Source organism: Cyprinus carpio, chromosome A11 (genome assembly GCF_018340385.1).
Source record: "Cyprinus carpio isolate SPL01 chromosome A11, ASM1834038v1, whole genome shotgun sequence".
Lineage (NCBI taxonomy): Eukaryota > Metazoa > Chordata > Actinopteri > Cypriniformes > Cyprinidae > Cyprinus > Cyprinus carpio.
In genome coordinates, this window is record NC_056582.1 from 5,255,923 (window position 1) to 5,278,135 (window position 22,213).

At 36.5% G+C, this 22,213-nt stretch overlaps 1 protein-coding gene across 4 annotated transcripts in view; it reads right to left on the reverse strand.

The window, feature by feature from the left end:
• The window catches only part of LOC109066892 (SRSF protein kinase 1-like), a 44,881-nt gene extending 25,698 nt beyond the window's left edge, over positions 1–19,183 (reverse strand). The window contains exons 1-3 of one of the 4 annotated variants that reach the window (XM_042766026.1): positions 19,054–19,113; positions 18,480–18,513; positions 16,016–16,070 (exon numbers count right to left, since the gene is read on the reverse strand). In XM_042766026.1, the coding sequence (XP_042621960.1) occupies positions 16,016–16,070; positions 18,480–18,492 (68 nt within the window). In that variant the 5' untranslated portion in view covers positions 18,493–18,513; positions 19,054–19,113. Of the gene's footprint in view, positions 1–11,808; positions 12,240–16,015; positions 16,071–18,479; positions 18,514–19,053; positions 19,114–19,155 lie in introns of those variants that run through there. The other 3 variants (XM_042766027.1, XM_042766028.1, XM_042766025.1) reach the window with 3 other exon arrangements.
• Between the last annotated feature and the right edge of the window lie 3,030 nt (positions 19,184–22,213).

A 22,213-nucleotide genomic window follows, 5' to 3' on the forward strand; every position in this document is an offset into this window, starting at 1 on the left:
CTCTCAAGAAAGAAACTCGTAGTCTTGTGTGCAAATGGAGAAAAACTAACTTAGAAGTTTTTAGAAAAACAGTATGTCCAGCTATAGACAGGCTCTAAAAACTGCCAGGGCCGAGCATATCCACAAACTCATAGAAAATAACCAAAACAATCCAAGGCTCTTATTTAGCACAGTGGCTAGATTAACAAATAACCAGACGCCACCCGATCTAAATATTCCCTCACAGTTAAATAGTAATGACTTTATGAATTTCTTCACTGATAAAATAGATAACATCAGAAATACAATAACAAATGTAGATTCTACAGCGTCTAATACTTTAGTTTTATCTATCGCACCCAAAGATAAACTGCAGTGCTTAACAACTATAGGACAAGAAGAGCTAAATAAACGTATCACTGCATCTAAACCAACAACATGTTGTTTATTAGATCCTGTACCCACTAAATTACTGAAAGAGTTGTTACCTGTAGCAGAAAAAACGCTTCTCAATATTATTAACTCGTCATCATATTAAGCAAACACAACAAAACCATTCAATCTGGAGTTTAACAAGCTGTTTATTAAGAAACCACAACTAGATCCTAGTGAACTGGCAAATTACAGACCCATTTCAAATCTTCCATTTATGTCTAAAATTTTAGAAAAAGTTGTGTCTGCTCAATTGTGCTCATACCAGCAAAAAAAATGATCTCTATGAAGAATTTCAGTCGGGTTTCAGGCCCCATCATAGCACAGAAACTGCACTTGTTCAAATTACAAATGACTTGCTTCTTGCTTCAGATCAAGGCTGCATCTCATTGCTAGTTTTACTTGATCTTAGTGCTGCGTTTGACACCATAGATCACGACATACTCATAGATAGATTACAAAACTATACAGGTATCCAAGGGCAGGCTTTAAGATGGTTTAGATCCTACCTGTCCGATCGCTACCACTTTGTTTATTTAAATGAGGAGTCATCTCATTTATCACCAGTAAAATATGGAGTGCCACAAGGATCTGTCCTAGGTCCTCTGCTATTTTCAATATACATGTTGCCCCTTGGTAATATCATTAGAAAATACGGGATTAGTTTCCACTGTTATGCTGATGATACTCAACTATATATCTCAACAAGACCAGGTGAAACTTTAAAATTATCTAAGCTAACAGAGTGTGTTAAAAATGTAAAAGATTGGATGACCAATAATTTTCTCCTATTAAATTCAGATAAGACAGAGATATTACTTATTGGACCAGAAAACATTACACAGAATCTCGTAGATTACAATTTGCAATTAGACGGATGTACTGTTACTTCCTCTACAGTCAAAAATCTGGGTATTATATTAGACAGTGACTTGTCTTTTGAAAATCATATTTCCCATGTTACAAAAACAGCATTCTTCCATCTTAGAAACATCGCCAAGCTACGAAACATGTTACCTGTTTCTGATGCAGAAAAGCTAGTTCATGCGTTCATGACCTCTAGACTGGATTATTGTAATGCACTGCTAGGTGGTTGTCCTGCATCCTCAATAAACAAGCTACAGGTAGTCCAAAATGCAGCGGCTACGAAAATATGATCATATTACCCCAATTCTACAGTCTTTGCACTGGCTACCTATTAAGTTCCGTATCAGTTACAAAATATTATTACTTACTTATAAGGCCCTTAATGGTTTAGCTCCTGCGTACCTAACTAGTCTTCTACCACGCTACAACCCATCACGCTCCCTAAGGTCACAAAACGCTGGACTTTTGATAGTTCCTAGGATAGCAAAGTCCACTAAAGGAGGTAGAGCTTTTTCGCATTTGGCTCCCAAACTCTGGAATAGCCTTCCTGATAATGTTCGGGGTTCAGACACACTTCCTCTGTTTAAATCTAGATTAAAAACACACCTCTTTGGCCAAGCATTCAAATAATGCATCTCATAATATTGGACTGCAGTTATATCTGATCAAATGCGCATTATTACCACACTTTGCTATAAGTTTGATTGCATAATTGCTGTTAATAGTGTTAATCGTCTGTTTGTTTACGTCTTTTATTGATTTTTCTGAACATTTCTGCCGTATGCACATAAACTGACAGTCACCACTGATAAGCTACTACTAAATATTGTACAAACTTAATTTTCTGTAAAGTTGCTTTGCAATGATTTGTATCGTAAAAAGCGCTATACAAATAAACTTGAATTGAATTGAATTGAATAAGACACGCTCTTGCTCATAAGATCTGTGTCTCAGTCTAAACAAGCCTCTTTATAACCTTATTAGTGATGGCAGGTAAGCAGCAGTGAGTCATGGCAGTGAGAGAGTCTATGTAAGAGGGCACTCAACTCAATCAATTACTCTTGTCTCTCACCCCTCTGAGACGTACACAACTACATGAGAGCTACTTGACTGAGAAAATCTCAAATGAAAGACCCCAATCTATCATTTCAATGGTTTGATATGGAAGTAACATTCATTCACAAAATCTGATTTGCTGAAATGGAGTCAGTGGTATGTACAAGTTATGATTATCGGGGTCAGAATATATGCAGCTGATTAAGACACTAAAGCTGTGTTCAACTCCTTCACGGTTACTCTTTTCTCCGTGTAGTTTACATGTCGCGGCTTTCTCTACTGCAAAGGAGATTATAAATGTTATTCTCTCCGATGCTGATGTACAGATCAAACATCTGAGGAAAAGAAATAATGCTCTCGGTTGCTTAGTTTCCTTAACTTTATATCCTTGTGTGATGCTGTGTGCTGCAATACAGGGGTTTCCACAATAAACCTAAGGCTTGAAATGCTTTTGGGAGTCTTTTCTCTGTGATTACAAAATGAACACAAGCCTTAGAAAACTCCACCGAGTGTGTAAAGAGGCATCATCAACCTAAAAACTCATAGACGGCGTTGATGGTTCCAGGCTTAAAAAGCTGAAAAATGTGCAGCATGCAGGACTCTTAAAAGCTGCCCCTGGTCCTACAGTAGGACACGTCATTAGATAAAATGCATTTAATGGTCTACTAGTTTCTTAGCAACCACAAAACCTTTGGCAATAGAAGAAAGGTAAGGTCTCTCTGACTGACAGGGATATAAAACGCTTTGCCACGTGTATTGCATAATTTACCATTATGCAATTAACAAGCCTTTCATAGTGTTAATACATTTATATAAGCATTTACGTGTGTCGGTACTTCAGGAAGTATGCACTTCACTGCTTTGAATTCTTGACATTTTGTTCCTGTTACAGCCCTGAATAAATTACACAATTTGAGAAAGCAATCATTTCCTCTCTCAATTGCACATCAACATATTTACGCATCAAAAAATTATTTGCATGCTGGGCTAGCAGCATGTACTGACACACTGAGTCATGGTGGGCGACACAAGTGTGACACTTTTTCGAACCCATTCCCCTATCATTTCCCATCAATATTCATTTCTTACCTACAGCAATAGACCAAATACTGGAAAACATTTATTTTTCTTCATAGTGGGTATAGTTCTTTGTAGCTTTCTGTCAAGTGTCTTGGGTCAAATCTTGTCCCTAAATGCAGATCTTTGGTTAGCTTTGGTTAGAGGCTCTCCATAAGGATTTGCCTGTATTTGGGCTTCATCCATTTGGCTCTTGAAAGCAACAAGTTTTCAGTTTCTCCCTCTAAAATGCAACCCCAGAGGATGAATCTGTTTCACATGCATGACGGTAGGAAATTAAACAAACATAACAGTAATGCATGTAAATGCAACTGAATATTTAGCAACCTAATATGAAATAACCATCACCCTGGAAAAAGTTGAGAAGTTAAAGAGAGAAATTTGCAAATGAAAGTTATAAAGTCAGAACTGCGTGATATAAACTTAATTGCGAGTAATAAAGTCAGAATTGCGTGATATAAACTTACAGTTGCGAGTTAGATTCAAGATTTTTATTTGTCACATACACAATTATATAGAGCGTATATAACCAGCAGTGAAATGTGAGTCAGGTCCGCTCCATGGACAGTGCAATTATTAAAGAATACAACACAGATGAAAATATACATAAATATAGCTATGAAAGAATGAAATAAAAGTAAACAATAAAAATCTAAGAATAAAATATATAAAGAGATGTATACTGTAGAATTAAATATATAGTGGAAAATAATGTGCATGAAAGTAAACTGTAGTCTTAAATATTAAGATACACAGGAATGTACAAGAGGCAAATGTGCAAACAGGTTGACACTTTCAGTATGTCAATGTGAGGTAGAGAATGATGAATATCTTACTGATAAAGTGAATATTAAGTGGAGACATGAAGATGTTAAGAGGCTGATTTTGAATTTAGGAGCCTGATGGCCTGGGGGAAGTCTCTCAGTTTTTGACATCAGGTCAGAATTGTCAGTAAGAAGGTCAGAATTGCGTGATATAAACTTAGTTGCGAGTTACAAAGTCAGAACTGCGTGATATAAACTTACAGTTGTGAGTTATAAAGTCAGAATTGCGTGATATAAACTTAGTTGCGAGTTACAAAGTCAGAACTGCGTGATATAAACTTACAGTTTTAAGTTAAAAAGTCAGAATTGTGTGATATAAACTTACAGTTGCAAGTTATAAAGTCAGAATTGGGTGATATTAACTTACAGTTGCGAGTTATAAAGTCAGAATTGCGGTGATATAAACTTACAGTTTTAAGTTATAAAGTCAGAATTGCGTGATATAAACTTACAGTTGCGAGTTATAAAGTCAGAATAGCGTGATATAAACTTACAGTTTTAAGTTATAAAGTCAGAATAGCGTGATATAAACTTACAGTTTTAAGTTATAAAGTCAGAATAGCGTGATATAAACTTACAGTTTTAAGTTATAAAGTCAGAATTGCGTGATATAAACTTACAGTTGCAAGTTATAAAGTCAGAATTGCGTGATATAAACTTACAGTTGCAAGTTATAAAGTCAGAATTGCGTGATATAAACTTACAGTTTTAAGTTATAAAGTCAGAATTTGGTGATATAAACTTACAGTTTTAAGTTATAAAGTCAGAATTGCGTGATATAAACTTACAGTTGCGAGTTATAAAGTCAGAATTGCGTGATATAAACTTACAGTTTTAAGTTATAAAGTCAGAATAGCGTGATATAAACTTACAGTTTTAAGTTATAAAGTCAGAATTGCGTGATATAAACTTACAGTTGTGAGTTATAAAGTCAGAATAGCGTGATATAAATTTACAGTTGCGAGTTATAAAGTCAGAATTGCGTGATATAAACTTACAGTTTTAAGTTATAAAGTCAGAATTGCGTGATATAAACTTATAGTTGCGAGTTATAAAGTCAGAATTGCGTGATATAAACTTACAGTTGCGAGTTATAAAGTCAGAATTGCGTGATATAAACTTACAGTTTTAATTATAAAGTCAGAATTGCGTGATATAAACTTACAGTTGCGAGTTATAAAGTCAGAATAGCGTGATATAAACTTACAGTTTTAAGTTATAAAGTCAGAATTGCGTGATATAAACTTACAGTTGCGAGTTATAAAGTCAGTAGCGTGATATAAACTTACAGTTTTAAGTTATAAAGTCAGAATTGCGTGATATAAACTTACAGTAGCGAGTTATAAAGTCAGAATTGCATGACATAAACTTACAGTTTTAAGTTATAAAGTCAGAATTGCGTGATATAAACTTACAGTTGCGAGGTTATAAAGTCAGAATTGCGTGATATAAACTTACAGTTTTAAGTTATAAAGTCAGAATAGCGTGATATAAACTTACAGTTTTAAGTTATAAAGTCAGAATTGGCGTGATATAAACTTACAGTTGCGAGTTATAAAGTCAGAATAGCGTGATATAAACTTACAGTTTTAAGTTATAAAGTCAGAATAGCGTGATATAAACTTACAGTTTTAAGTTATAAAGTCAGAATAGCGTGATATAAACTTACAGTTGCGAGTTATAAAGTCAGAATTGCGTGATATAAACTTACAGTTTTAAGTTATAAAGTCAGAATTGCGTGATATAAACTTATAGTTGCGAGTTATAAAGTCAGAATTGCGTGATATAAACTTACAGTTGCGAGTTATAAAGTCAGAATTGCGTGATATAAACTTACAGTTTTAATTATAAAGTCAGAATTGCGTGATATAAACTTACAGTTGCGAGTTATAAAGTCAGAATAGCGTGATATAAACTTACAGTTGCAAGTTATAAAGTCAGAATTGGGTGATATTAACTTACAGTTGCGAGTTATAAAGTCAGAATTGCGTGATATAAACTTACAGTTTTAAGTTATAAAGTCAGAATTGTGTGATATTAACTTACAGTTGCGAGTTATAAAGTCAGAATTGCGTGATATAAACTTACAGTTTTAAGTTATAAAGTCAGAATTGCGTGATATAAACTTACAGTTGCGAGTTATAAAGTCAGAATAGCGTGATATAAACTTACAGTTTTAAGTTATAAAGTCAGAATAGCGTGATATAAACTTACAGTTTTAAGTTATAAAGTCAGAATAGCGTGATATAAACTCGCAATTTTGAGTTATAAAGTCAGAATTGCGTGATATATTCTCGCAGTTGCAAGTTATAAAGTCAGAATTGCATGATATAATCTCACAGTTGCGAGTTATAAAGTCAGAATTGCGTGATATAAACTTACAGTTTTAAGTTATAAAGTCAGAATTTGGTGATATAAACTTACAGTTTTAAGTTATAAAGTCAGAATTGCGTGATATAAACTTACAGTTGCGAGTTATAAAGTCAGAATTGCGTGATATAAACTTACAGTTTTAAGTTATAAAGTCAGAATTGCGTGATATAAACTTACAGTTGTGAGTTATAAAGTCAGAATAGCGTGATATAAATTTACAGTTGCGAGTTATAAAGTCAGAATTGCGTGATATAAACTTACAGTTTTAAGTTATAAAGTCAGAATTGCGTGATATAAACTTATAGTTGCGAGTTATAAAGTCAGAATTGCGTGATATAAACTTACAGTTGCGAGTTATAAAGTCAGAATTGCGTGATATAAACTTACAGTTTTAATTATAAAGTCAGAATTGCGTGATATAAACTTACAGTTGCGAGTTATAAAGTCAGAATTGCGTGATATAAACTTACAGTTTTAAGTTATAAAGTCAGAATTGCGTGATATAAACTTACAGTTGCGAGTTATAAAGTCAGTAGCGTGATATAAACTTACAGTTTTAAGTTATAAAGTCAGAATTGCGTGATATAAACTTACAGTAGCGAGTTATAAAGTCAGAATTGCATGATATAAACTTACAGTTTTAAGTTATAAAGTCAGAATTGCGTGATATAAACTTACAGTTGCGAGTTATAAAGTCAGAATTGCGTGATATAAACTTACAGTTTTAAGTTATAAAGTCAGAATAGCGTGATATAAACTTACAGTTTTAAGTTATAAAGTCAGAATTGCGTGATATAAACTTACAGTTGCGAGTTATAAAGTCAGAATAGCGTGATATAAACTTACAGTTTTAAGTTATAAAGTCAGAATAGCGTGATATAAACTTACAGTTTTAAGTTATAAAGTCAGAATAGCGTGATATAAACTTACAGTTGCGAGTTATAAAGTCAGAATTGCGTGATATAAACTTACAGTTTTAAGTTATAAAGTCAGAATTGCGTGATATAAACTTATAGTTGCGAGTTATAAAGTCAGAATTGCGTGATATAAACTTACAGTTGCGAGTTATAAAGTCAGAATTGTGTGATATTAACTTACAGTTTTAATTATAAAGTCAGAATTGCGTGATATAAACTTACAGTTGCGAGTTATAAAGTCAGAATAGCGTGATATAAACTTACAGTTTTAAGTTATAATGTCAGAATTGCGTGATATAAACTTACAGTAGCGAGTTATAAAGTCAGAATTGCGTGATATAAACTTACAGTTTTAATTATAAAGTCAGAATTGCGTGATATAAACTTACAGTTGCGAGTTATAAAGTCAGAATTGCGTGATATAAACTTACAGTTTTAAGTTATAAAGTCAGAATTGCGTGATATAAACTTACAGTAGCGAGTTATAAAGTCAGAATTGCGTGATATAAACTTACAGTTTTAATTATAAAGTCAGAATTGCGTGATATAAACTTACAGTTGCGAGTTATAAAGTCAGAATTGCGTGATATAAACTTACAGTTTTAATTATAAAGTCAGAATTGCGTGATATAAACTTACAGTTGCGAGTTATAAAGTCAGAATTGCGTGATATAAACTTACAGTTTTAAGTTATAAAGTCAGAATTGCGTGATATAAACTTACAGTTTTAATTATAAAGTCAGAATTGCGTGATATAAACTTACAGTTCCAAGTTATAAAGTCAGAACAGCGTGATATAAACTTACAGCTGCGAGTTATAAAGTCAGAATTGCATAATTGGAATAATGCCCAAAACACACTACAAAAAATAATTTTGTAATTGTTTAAATGGAAACCATAAGAATTTCTGTGATGGTTTCTATTGTTTTTTATTTCAGCACGATAACGATACCCATACTGTGCTGCACACTATTGACAATATTAAGCTGAAGCTTGACTTATTGCAAAATCAAATCAAATCGTAATATCTGTCAAAAAAAAAAAAAAAAAAAAAAAAAAATTCAAATCGCAATTAGATATTTTCCCCAAAAATATCTGACAACTTCATGTGTGGTGCACTTGAAATAGAAATTTAACTAGAGGGTTAATAAAGTAAGAAGTTACTTGAATCATGTTGTAGTAACATTTTCAAGTTGACTAGTTAGAAATCATGAATCGGTCATACGTTCTGAAAAAAAATTTCAGATTTTTATTATTTTATTTCTCCATAGCACTCAGCCCTAGCTCGTCACAATAAGGTTAACGCATTCATCTGTCATTCGGACTGTCATGACAACTTGAGTTCCAGTCTGGACTCGAGATATTCAACTCAGTAAAGGAAGTACACTGATACTTTTCTGGGGATTTCTAGGCATTTTCTCATGTTGCATTTTTTAATCTCTGAAAAAGAAAGCAGGGTATACGGCATGAGAACAACACAAGGGTGAGTAAATTATGATTTAATTTTCATTTTTAGGTGAATCATCCCTTTAAAGCTTATTGTGAACACAAGTAGAGTAAATGCAAATGCGTAATGTATAAACTTCAAGGATAATCGGGTATCTGTATGCTATGCCATGCTACATAAGTCAACTAAAACTAACATTAATGATCATGATAACATTTATCAACATGATTTTGTAGGAATTGTAATCAGGTCCTAAAGAGAGTGCCTATTAAAAGTAATTTGAGCAAAAGGGATGGGGTCTTAATGGAAGCCCGATTTCTAGCAAGGACCTGATTTTTAATAATAATACCTGAGGTGTTATTCACACAAATTCCCAGAATTGATCATCTTTTAAATGAACAATCAATTAACTGTTAACCTTAACCTCTTAAACATGAAATACGTCCCATTTCAAAGCCTGGCTTTAGATTGGAAGGTACACACCAAACCGATATCAAAGAACTAGCAGCAATGAAAGCCAACTAGCGTATTTTTTCTGCACCTGCATGACACTCTCTACAACAGCAGAAGACAGTAGTCTTCATTTGTCATTGAAAAAAGAGAATATGAAGTAGGAATGCGAATATACAAACTGTAGACAAAGCAGAGCTTGCTCACCATTCTGAATATGAACCACGAGGATCAGTTAGCCTTCACTTCAATTAATTAGGTTACATACGGTCATGTCATATGGAAATATTTACGTATTGGAATGCTCTGAAAAGATGAAGATCGTGTTCCCTTCATGTTCCCTCGTCTTCATGGATTTGCTTGACCAAACTCCTGATTGCATGATCTATTTAATTAACTGGATATCTTCTGATGATCTTAGCATTTAGATAGTAGCAGATATATCAGTTCTTAATTTTATTGTGGCAGTTTTCTATTTCTGAACCTTCCATGCCAACGTTTTTGCATTTGCATCTCCAGTCAACATATAACCACTTCATGTCAATGTTTAGCAGACAGCATGCTGGCCTTCATAACAGCAGAATTCAATTATTCTTCTGTTTCAGGGATATTTATTGGTGCAAAAACCAAACACGTGGATTTGAAATTAATCTTCCATTTTTGTTCCACAGCACAGCAGTCAGAGACATGTATGCAGCACTTAAGGCTAACAAACAATTTTAAACATGTAGTTGCAGCTTTCCATATGATATTCATTAACTGCTATTACAACGCCCAACCACATGTTCCACAAAATCATACTGTCTGTACCCCATCTATGCCACTCTGTAGTGGGCTGAACTAGTAACCAAGCTGTTTTTTTTTTTCCACTCAAGCTTCATTGGACAATGAGAGGGTGTCATACTAGAACTGATGGAATTAGCTTGCGGTCTAAGAGCTGCAGTTAACTGAGCATCATTGGGCATGCTAGATTAAACTTGCTGTGTTATGCAATCTGTGCCAACCACAGAGAAAGGAAGTTTATCATGGGGCATGATGACAGCACATCAGTCTGATTCAGTCAGTGTGCATGTTTTACAGTAGCACATGCATTTCAGAACTCTATCACCGTGTCCTAACCAGCTGCAGCAGCGACACTACACGTAGCAGCGTTGCACTAGGTAGCCCCACCCAAATGGAAAACATTTGCTCCTCATGCATATTGCCTGTGCAAAAGTCCCTGCTACAATGCACAGGTGTAGTAGGAGGTTGTTGAATAAATTTTTGTTTTTGAGTGAACTATGACAGGGTCCAATGCTGCTCCCGGAGGGTCACCATCCTGTAGAGTTTAGCTCCAAACCGATTTAAACACACTTGCATCAGTTAATCGAGGTCTTCAGGATCACTCGAAAGTTCCAGGTAGGTGTGTTGGTGTCATTTAAAGCAAAACTCTGCAGGAAGGTGGCCCTCCAAAAGCAGTACAGCCCTTTCCAAAGGCGCTCCACTCATTCCTCCAATATTTCCCTTCCTGTTTTCTTATCTCCTGGACAAAAATGTAAGTCTGATTGCATAGAAAACTACTAGCACACCTCTGCTCAACAAGCCGCATGATTTAAGGTATGATTCATGTCTGGTGCACAAATGTGTGACATACCCAAGTTTAATACTTAAGGTTAGTGGTTCCTTCAAATCCATGACCCTGAGCAATAAAGCCACTGATGATTTGGAAGTACCCTGGCATCTTTGAATACAGATTTGCCAATATCAAGAGTTGATCGGTCAAGTAACGCTAAACAGGCCAGTGCAGCATCCACATGGCGCTCAGCTTCCCAAAACTGTGACCTGATTTGGTTTCATGCAGTCCGTGCTGAGAGAGCCACATACTCTGCCATCTGCAGTCCTCCAGACCCCCTGTGCTGCAGTTGTGGATGATACAGCTTACATAATGAGCATCAAATCCCAGCACAGTTGACTGCAGCCAGAACTGCGATACCAGCCCATTAAGTTTTCCGGCACTGCACCACAACTTGTCCACAGTGACAGATAGGGTGTATACACCTGGGGAGACAATTTCTCAACACACAGAGTGCAGATACAAGAGTCCAATCCCACTTTTGCAGGATGCTTTATAGAACCGGTTGGTCAGCAAGTTTCATGCATGCATGCATCAGTCACACCGGCAAGGAGAGGTCTACAAGGATCTAACAAAGGATCCTGCAAACCCATCCCAATTACTCTGTGCAAACATGCATCCCACAATGGCCTGACACTCCCCAAAGAGTCCCAAAAGACTGATCTAACCCGAACCTTGCACGATCGCATCAGCTGTCTGATTAAAATTGAATCCAGCATCAATAAGTCAGCAGTGCCACCTCAGCCTCCGCTCTTTCCTCTCACACACACTCACTTGCACCTCAGACCGCTGGCAAGTTTCACCACGGCAGTGTTGAGTGAAACGATCCAGTCCAGGAGCCACATGGCAGAGGAGGACAGCGCAGGGCAGGATGGTATGGTGCGAGCCACAGTTGAACCGCAGATGAGATTTTCTTTCTATCTCCCAAAGTGTGCCTGCTTGCTCTCTGCTCGCCTCAACACTACTGATCCGACACTACTAAGCTGGAAAACAAGGCAGCGCAGGAGGGAGGGGAAGGGCAAGAGAAAGAAGAGCAAAGGAGGAGGGTGATAAGTGAGTGAAAACTAACACGGTGTGGCGCAAACGCACAGCAGGAGGAGAGGGCACGATGACAGCCTTTGAATAGTCATATACCCCACCTCTCTTCTGCAGAAGGGCTGGGCTCAAGGTTCTGTCGGTCTGACATTATTTCAAGGACATAAGCAGACCCCAGAGGCCATGTTCCCTTCTGTTTGTGCTTCACCTGAGCATTCAGTAGACGAAAGTGTGTGTGTGTGTGTGAGGGAAAGAGAGAATAAAACGCATCTGGCTTGATGGCTGTCACAAAGCACTGTTATGTAACCGCTCTCTTCAGGGCAGACGTGTGGCCATCCAGTATTTAAGAGGGGAACAGACACACACACACACACACAAACAGAAACACACACACACAAATACACTGTGAAGGTCTTCATAATTGACAAGATCCATCATTTAGGCTAGTCCCAGAATTTTTGGGTGAATTTTAGGATGTTGATGATCTACATTACATTTGGTTCTCTGATTCTTAAAGGGGTCATATGACGTTTCTGAAAAGAACATTATTTTGTGTATTTGGTGTAATGCAATGTGTTTATGCGGTTTAAGGTTCAAAAAACACATTATTTTCCACAACGTACATCATTGTTTCTCCTCTATGCCTCGCCTTTCTGAAACACGTCGATTTTTACAAAGCTCATCGGTCTGAAAAGCGAGGTGTACCCTGATTGGCCAGCTATCCAGTGCGTTGCGATTGGCCGAATACCTCAAGTGTGTGACGGAAATGTTATGCCCCTTACCACAGCGGTTCCCAATCCCAGTCCTCGCGCCCCCCTGCTCTGTATATCTCTCTTAGTTTTACATTGTAAACGTTGGCTTTGATAAGGAGCATGACATTTCCCGACCAGGCACCGAGTGCTGTCAATCACAACACAGACTGGCACAGCTAACCAATCACAGCGCATTTCGTATTTCAGAAGGCGGGCCTTCATTTGATGCAAGAACTATTCCAGCGGTTCATGCCAGACTGGAGAGAGAGGTGTTGTAATAATGTAAAATATATGTTTTTCGAACAACGTTATTTCATAACGTGAAAAATATATGTTTTTTGAACAACCAGTATGAGAGCCTGTTCTAGTCCCCCCTCAAGACAAAACCAAGGCCTTGTAAAAGAGAGTGATAGGATCCCTTTAAGAGACAGACATATTGAAGATAATAAATAAAAAATAAAATAAATCAAAGGTGGGGAGAATGAGATTAACATATTTGGCAGGCCAGACTCAAACCTGCACAACCCACCGGACATCACTAATTCCCACTGACCTTCAATGTAAAGACAACAACAACAACAAAAAATGCAAATCTTCATTTAAGTTTTTCAGAAGAACAACAGTCATACAAGTTTGGAATAATGTGAGGGCGAGTAAATCATGACAACAATTTTCTATTTTTTGGGTGAACTAACCTAACTAATCAAAATAAAACACTAAACAGTCAAATTCTGATATGCATTATCACATTCTGATCCAAACATATACTGCTTACACTGAATCCATCTAGCACTGATAGACAAATTAGCTTTGAATCCACGGTGAAGCTGCATACAAAAGAACACTCTAAATAATATATTATCATGTTTCCCAACTCTTTTTGTCTAATACACTCTCACATCCTTCTCCATCTACACAAACTAAGATGATTTAATTTTAAACTAAAAACAATCAATACTGGAGGTGACTTTATAGTCTATATATTTAAGCATGATCAGCGTGCGAGCTATAACAAAATCCACACCGTTCGACAAAAACATACACATAATATTTTTTAGGACTGGTCCAAATACCATTTTTTGAGCATATTCATCAACACCGAATATTGGAAGCTCCGGAGGGAGGGGGCTGAACATATTCTTCTCTAATAAAGGCAGGAATATCTGTGCGTCTGTCTGTTTGCATTTTTATTATGTTAAGAACCGTTCATCCAATCGACTTCACGCGTGGCGGGTGTGTTGCTGCGGACCCAAGGGAGTGCACTGTCGCATTTTGGTGCAATATGGACACGCAACACGTTCAAAATCAATAAACTTTTCATAAACAGAACAGTGCGAGCTGGAAGCGACGCGCCTCACGCAGGTAGGGCTTATCGGACACTGCACTAGTGATACAAAACACACAGGTCTGTTAAGAGCAATACTTTTAATATAGACAAATTATTATTAGGCAGGGCTACTGTACGTTTTCATGACTGCCGTATTCGCAAGTATTTTCCAAGCAAATTAAGCGCACTTTTTTATCATGTATAAAATGACTGATTAACATAGCGGATAAAAGCAGCTCGTTTTTTTTTTACACCAAGAATATACTATAAGCCTGAATTCTTCAAACGTGATGTGCTGTTGTGGTAGGCCAGTTTCAAATCACACAGTTTTTGGCACACTGCCTTTGTCTTTGTCTCACTCGATTTAAAGCGCTCCCACACAGCTGGAGTCTTCGGCATTTTTGTCTTCTCTTCCAGATGAACTGAATCATGACGTTCATAACGTTCACTTGTGGGCGATTCATATTCAAGCGTGAATGATAACCGTTTCGCAGGGGATACCAGGTGTTCAAAAAAAAAAAAAAAGAATATTCGAATCTCAAAATTAAAAATTGTATGCCAACCCACCGAACGAATAGTCAAATAATCGAATATTCTGGTCCAGCCCTAATATTTTTATTTTTATTTTATCAAATATATTTAAGGGAACAGTTCATTTAAAAGTGAAACTTTGTTATTCAATTTATGCATCCTTAGGTAATCCAAGATGTAGACTGGTGAGCAAGTGATGGAATGCTAAATTTCCCCAAATCTGTTCCAATGAAGAAAAACTCATCTAAAGTGGAGAAAATATTTATTTGATCACCTGCTGATTTTGTAAGTTTGTCCACTTACAAAAAATGAAGGGTCTGTCATTTTTATGGTAGGTTTATTTTAACATATATTTTCCCCACTGTACATCTTGAATGACCTGAGAATGAGTAAATTTTCAACACATTTTTATTTTCGAGTGAACTATTCCTTTAACAAACGAAACACTCAAATGAAGAATTATTTAGCCAGTTTTTAATTCGGATCAATCTGTCACACCAAATTAAAGGATGTCAAAACTACATTTATTGTTAGAATTTCAGAATAAAATTGACAGAATTTGAGCTGAGTTTCATATCAAAAAGCAACAAAACACAAAGCCTATTTCAATGAATGGATGGGATGTGCACTACAAATATGGTTTAATGAAGTTTGATTAAGAATCAGCAAAGACTAAAAGATTGATTGTTGGGATTTCAGAATTGATATTGGTTCATCAGAAATCAGTATTTCCAATCAGCACTGCCAATCCAGTGTCCACACAGCTGACATGTGTTGTATCTTATCCACCTTATGTTTGCATGACTGTCAAAATGTGCCATCTGAGAAGGACTCATTGAACGTCACTGTCACAGTCAGTAATCACAGCACTCCAAACATTTGGCCCAAAAATGAAAATTAGTTTTTTGATGTTTCAGAGGCTGGGGGAGAGACCGTGAATTCAAGATATTCAAGATATTGAAGTCTGCCAGTTTTGACACAAAAGCAACTTATTCAGCATACAGAAGCAACTTTTCCATTGACTGCCATTCAAACAGAACAGCCTCGTCACCTTGTTGTGATCTTTACACATTCTGTTTTTTTGAGCAAAGAGTGAGCGCTTTGAATTGAGCATTTTTGATATTCCAGGCATGATTTGATATCTTAATAAGGTTCCATAAAGATAGTGTTTTTTTTTTTTTTTTTTGGAGATAAGCAATTATCTCTCCATAGAGCACACTATTATAACCGTTTCCACCATTGTAGCCCTCCCTAATCACGTATATTTCTGAATCATCTTCAAACCTCCTTTCACAGCTTCACAAAATAACTGGGATCCACACTCAAATCTACTCACTTCTTGCCAGGTTTCTTGGTTTTGGTCCTTTTCTTCCTCGCCTGAAGTGCAAGTACTGTCAGAAAACAGATAACAGAGTTTTATTTGGGCACTCATAAACTATAGAACCATAGAAAAAGGTTTAGTAAATCATTACATTGTTTGGATCATAAGAAACATTTCCTATGTAGAAGACACTAGGACTCAGTGAATAGGAAAATGAAAACAAGACTCTATAACCAAAGATGTGCCTAAATCAACTCACTTTAAACCACTATTGAGTGTTTGTAATAACTTCAGATTGCGATCTAATGTGAGTTTCGGCCATAAAATGTTGCTGAAATATGTTATTTGTAGCCTTTTATATAGGGCAAAAATTTTATACAAGGCAAAAAAAATCATATCGCTACTTTCAGAAAAAATCACGATTTTATCACGATTCTTTATCATTAGAATTAGAATTTAAACTTCTGGGTGAACTGAACCTTTACTGACAGCAGCAGCATGTATCTAATATACAGGCACTCATCTGTTTTTCTGTTTACTTTCACTTTAGACATAACCAGCTGTGTTTATATGTAAACCTTGTGTGTTTTTGACAGTATTAGCACAATCAGATAACTAAGTCCGGTAATCAGGCGCGGTTTGACAGGTTTTTGTAATGTAGAAGAAGAAAAAGCACGCAAATGAAATGTTTAACTGGCAAGGCTTTAAAGCACATGCACATAATGTACTTTTGGGACTGTGAATAAGTGCAGTGTCCCGTGAGTGTAACTGTCACGTTGTACAGTATATTAAGACGGAGGCACCAGAACTGCAGCTGACAGAATGTGCGCTGGAGCGTGATACTATGATATTTCTTCAAATGCAGATCGTAGAGACATTTTAAACGTCCACAATTAAAAAATTGTCATATTGGAAACTTCCACATGAACCAAACTTTGCACAAAGATTCTCAACTATGGTTTGAAGGATACTAAAGAAAGATTTGATATACTATTTTATGTTTCACGATAGGTTTGTAAATATTGCCAAAAAATGGGTTTTCCTATTATAATCAATGTCTCTATTCATTGCCTCTAATTTGCATATTAATGTTCTTTGGGCAACATGTGATGACAAAAGAAGTATAATAATGAGCGTAATAACTTAGCAACATTGTCATATAACATCATATTATTCATAGAAACATTGATTAAAAAAAAATTACCTATTCACTTATTATGTCTCCCTAAATTGTCCGATAAGCATGAAGTATGTCCTGGTGTCCACCACAGAGGGCATGTACGAAACTGATGCATTTCACAAAACAGAAAGTCACATTCTGCTTCGAAAACCCCACTAAAGTTCCTGAGATGTTCATTTATGACACACAATTTGAAAATTAGTCAGATTTTTTTTAAAAAGAGTGTTGTCATGGCTAAACAGCCCAACATTTGGTATTTCTGAAAAGGCCTGAATGTGCTCTGTACAGGACATCCAGACTTAAAGCATGTACGGTCTCCCAGAAATTCACTAAAATATAATGAAGTCTATGCCTGGGTCCCAGGATTAAGGTAAACACTTCTACAACTACACCTTTTAGTCTTCTATATTGCACCTAAAAAGTATTCTCTCTAATGTTAAGAGACCAGTATTAGGACATTATTTTTATGTCACCACAAAACCATAATCAAAAATTGGTAATCATAGTTTTCAAGATACCACACCACCACAAATACTACAATGGTCACTTCATTTAAAAAAAAAAAAAAAAAAAAAAAAAAAAAAACATTATATAGACAAATTTTACCTAATAATTGATTCTGCTTTTACAATAGACAGTAATGTGGCATTTAGGCGGTAACCATGGTTAGCTATATATATATATTTATAATATTATATTTACATATATAATATTCATATAATATTTATATATTATATATATATTTTTTTAATATTATATAAGTTTTTGGCGGCTTTATCAGTTTGTGCATTTTGTTGACACAAACAACAGTGAAAGCAGAATTGTTTCCACATCCCAGCAGTGATTTACTTTTATTAAAATAAACACATCTACGAGAAACATGTCGTGATATCGTAAGTCGAAACAAAAAAAAAAAACAAGAGAAAGTTCAGCTAGCAAAAGCTCACCAGAACGAAGTCGCAGAAAAACACACGAATATGACTACGACAAACAGCGATTACAATCAGAAACACGCTGAAAAGAATCAATAAAAATGAATAAATAAGCAACAACTGTCCGCGTTTCTGGGTTACAGCGCGATGTGAGCAGATGCTCCTGTGAAGCAGCGGCTCTGTTATATTAGCAGCAGCTAAACACATGCGCTTTTGTTTCTTTCAGCACACACTGCTGAATCTCACCGCGCCTACGGTCACAACACCGGTGTGATTCACACGAGATGCCGTGTTTGTCTCTATCTATACGAGCGCTGCTGCTACAGACCGTCGAGGAGGACAGGACTTCGGTCGTTTTGATGCTCACCTTTCCTTTCCATGCTGCACCGGCGGCTAAGTGCCATAGACTGTAAAAAAATATGGACGTAGTGTCCGTGACGTCACCCATAGACTCCTCAATAGCGGTTTTGAAGCTCAAAGTGTGCAGAGCGGGCCGTTGCCATCTTGGCAGCGCGTCACCGCGCGACTCTCCCGGATAATCGAAAATGGGCAAAAAGGCGGGAGCTGGTTGCTGAAGCCACGCCCACCTAGCGCGACGGCATTGTCAGCAGCGGCAATCCACCTGTCACTCAAGTGGCCACGCCCTTAATTATGCAGAACTTTAAGGCTTAATATAATTTAAACGGATGAGTTATAAAAAAATTCACCCCCCTCACAGTTGTCATGAAGGGCAAAATTAGCAATATAGACCAAAATCATTTTTGAACCAGGCTGCAAACATGTTTTTTTCTGCTGTAAAGTTGGACATTTTAACATGGGGAGTCTATGGGACTGACTCCCTTTTGCAGCCAGCCTCAAGCGGCCAGTCGATGAATTACAGTTTTAGTCACTTCCTTATTGGCTTCACGAGAGAGGGTGTGAGGTTGCCGCTCGCTAAGTGCTCAGACTCACTCGCATGTAGCGGTCTGCGCATGCGCACGAAACTTCCCCAACAACAACTCGACTGAACAGAGCTACAGTGTGTCACACCCACGTGTACTTACACGAGTCGCGCATCGAGCTGTCTTTGTCACAAGGTTTCCAGTCAAAAGTCGATGTCGGTTTAATAGCTGTTGGCTAAACAAGGGACCATCCAGACAAGAGTCTTGTGTATATATAGGGGAGAGCAGGGTGAGCGGAGACAGTTTTTATTTCCGCAGTGTTTAAAGCGAGCACATGACAGTGGGTCCAACTTAAATATGTACAAACATTTCAGGATGTGGTGCATCCTTGGGAATAATCACTTTGGGTCTAAAATATGGCTTTCCAAAAAAAACAAAAAAAAAAAAAAGGTGATCTCTTGGCTCAACTTGCCCCCAGTGAGTGGTAAGTTGAGCCACATACATTACATTTACATTTAGTCATTTAGCAGACGCTTTTATCCAAAGCGACTTACAAATGATGACAATGGAAGCAATCAAAAAAATAAAATAAAAATAAAATAATATTATCAAATTACCCCAGCTAACACAACGATATCAGTTTAGCCTCATATTATAACCTCCTAAAGCACAAACACGTCTGATATTTTTCAGATTTGTCTGTAAATAGTTCAGACACAAGAAGTCCTTGAACATACAAGTGTACAATACAAACAGTTTTTTTTTTAACATAAATGTATTCCATGGGCCTCTCTCCATCGCAGGGTGAGTAAAATGCTTAAATCTTCATCATAAAATACTAATCCATAAATTAAATATCAGGAAAGGCCATAAAATAAAGATGCCTTATAAGTCGAGACTTCAAAAATGAAATAGACAGAGCACTCTTAAAGGGATAGTTCACCCAAAAATGAAAATTCTGTCATCATTTACTCAACCTCATGTCGTTCCAGACATGTATGAGTTGCTTTCTTATATGTTGAACATAAAAGAAGATATTTTGAAGTTTGCTGGTAATCAAACAGTTGGTGGTTCCCATTGACTGGAACCACCAACTGTTTGGTTAAATGATGACAGAATTTTCGTTTTTGGGTGAACTATCCCTTTAATGTCAGGTGGCAACTGATTCCATAACTATGGAGCAGCTACCGCAAATGCTCTCTGACCTTTAAACTTAAGTCGTGACCGTGGGACATATAAAAGAGCTTTATTAGCACATCTGAGGGACTTAGGAGCAGAATTAAATGAAATAAGATCCAAAATGTATGATGGGGCTTGTCCATTAAGTGCTTTAAAAACAATCAACAAAATTTTGAATTGAATTCTAAGGGCGATCGGAAGCCAGTGGAGCGACCCTAAAATTGGAGTGATATGATCACGTTTTTTTGCACCAATTAACAATCTGGCCGCTGCATTCTGGACCCTTTGCAAACAAGCCTATGAAGATTGAGGAAGACCAAGGTATAAGGAATTACATTAGTCCAATCGTGATGTGATAGATGCATGAATAACGTTTTCCAAGTCTTGAAAGGAAAGTGTTGATTTAAGTCTAGAAATGATTCTCAATAGATAGGAGCTTTTAACAACTGAGCTCATTTGAGTCAAAAATAACACCTACATTTTTTGCATGTGACTTAACATGTGGAGTGAGACTATATAAGTTACTAACTATAGAGTTTCTGGTTTTAGTGGGACCAAAAATTATCACCTTAGTTTTTCATTTTTTAGCTGGAGGAAATGATTTACCAACCAGATTTTAATGTAGAACGTACAACTGAGAATCATCCGCGTAGAAATGGAAAGAGATTTTATATTTCCTAATTATATTACCAAAGTGGAAGCATGTACAGATTAAAAAAAGTAATGGCCCCAGAATAGACCCTTGAGGAACCCCACAAGGAAGAAGACAACTGGTCGATAGCCACTGAAAGTGTCCTGGATTTAAGATATGATTTAAACCACGATAATGCTGTATCCTTAATACCTACCCAATGTGCAAGGCGTGACAAAAGGATGTCGTGATCAACTGTGTCAAAAGCAGCACTTAATCCAATAAAAAAGCTTTTTAAAAAAAGCGCCGGAGACTAAGCAGGAGTTGATCATTGTTTGGATGCTATAGGACCAATTATATCAAAAGAACCTTTAATGATATCAGAAGGAACAACATCCTGTGGCGAGGTTGTAGATTTCCCCTTCATCACTAAGTTCCTCAGATCAAACAAAGACACCGGCTGAAAGCTATTATAATTGACTGTATTAAGCAGAATTTTAGAATAATAATGATTAAGGGAGGATTGAATGTTATCAATCTTTTCAATGAAAAACCTCAAAAATCTCACACATATGTCAGCAGATGGTTCTGCTTCATTGGAAGTATGGGGATTGATAATTGAATTTATAGTACTGAACAAGATTTTAGGGGAATGAGAATATTTACTGATAATATCAGAGAAGAATTTAGCTCTTGGTGTCTTGGGTCTAAGTGAATGGGTGGTATCATCTAACCATGGTTGTGATTTAAATTTTGGGCATTTGTATTTAAGAGTCCAAAATATCTGAACAAGAAGAGTTAAAGAGAGAAAAGACATTTTCTGGGCTTGAAGATTGCTCAGCGGCAGCTAAAATTACAGTTGAAACATCATTTGTTTCATACATATCAGAAAAGTGATTTGCAGTGAGAGAATTAATACAACGAGAATAAACACCTGTATTTTTAGCATGTATAGAACTTGATAATATGACATTGAAAACAATAGGCTTATGATCTGAGAAAGAAGCATCTTCAATATTGACATTAACAGTGGGAAACCTATATAACATAACCAAGTCAAGAGTATGCCCAAGTGAGTTATGGGCGGATAGCCTGGAAGAGATTAATAGATGTTCTATAAACTCCAGACACTGCCTTATCCAGTTCAAAATCTTGCATAGACTACACTACTCTAAGACAAAACTATCTAGAATATTTCCGGGTGTCTCTCCAAAATGTGACAAATGCAGGACGGCTGATGTGACCCTGCTTCACAGTTATGCATTATGTCCCAGTCTTCAAAGCTTTTGGTGCAAGATTTTTGATGTCATCTCTGCAATTACTAGGCAACATATTGAACCTGACGAGTTTTTAATCATGTTTAGTGTTTCAAGACATGAGCTTTGTCTGTCCAAGTCTCAACAACGATTT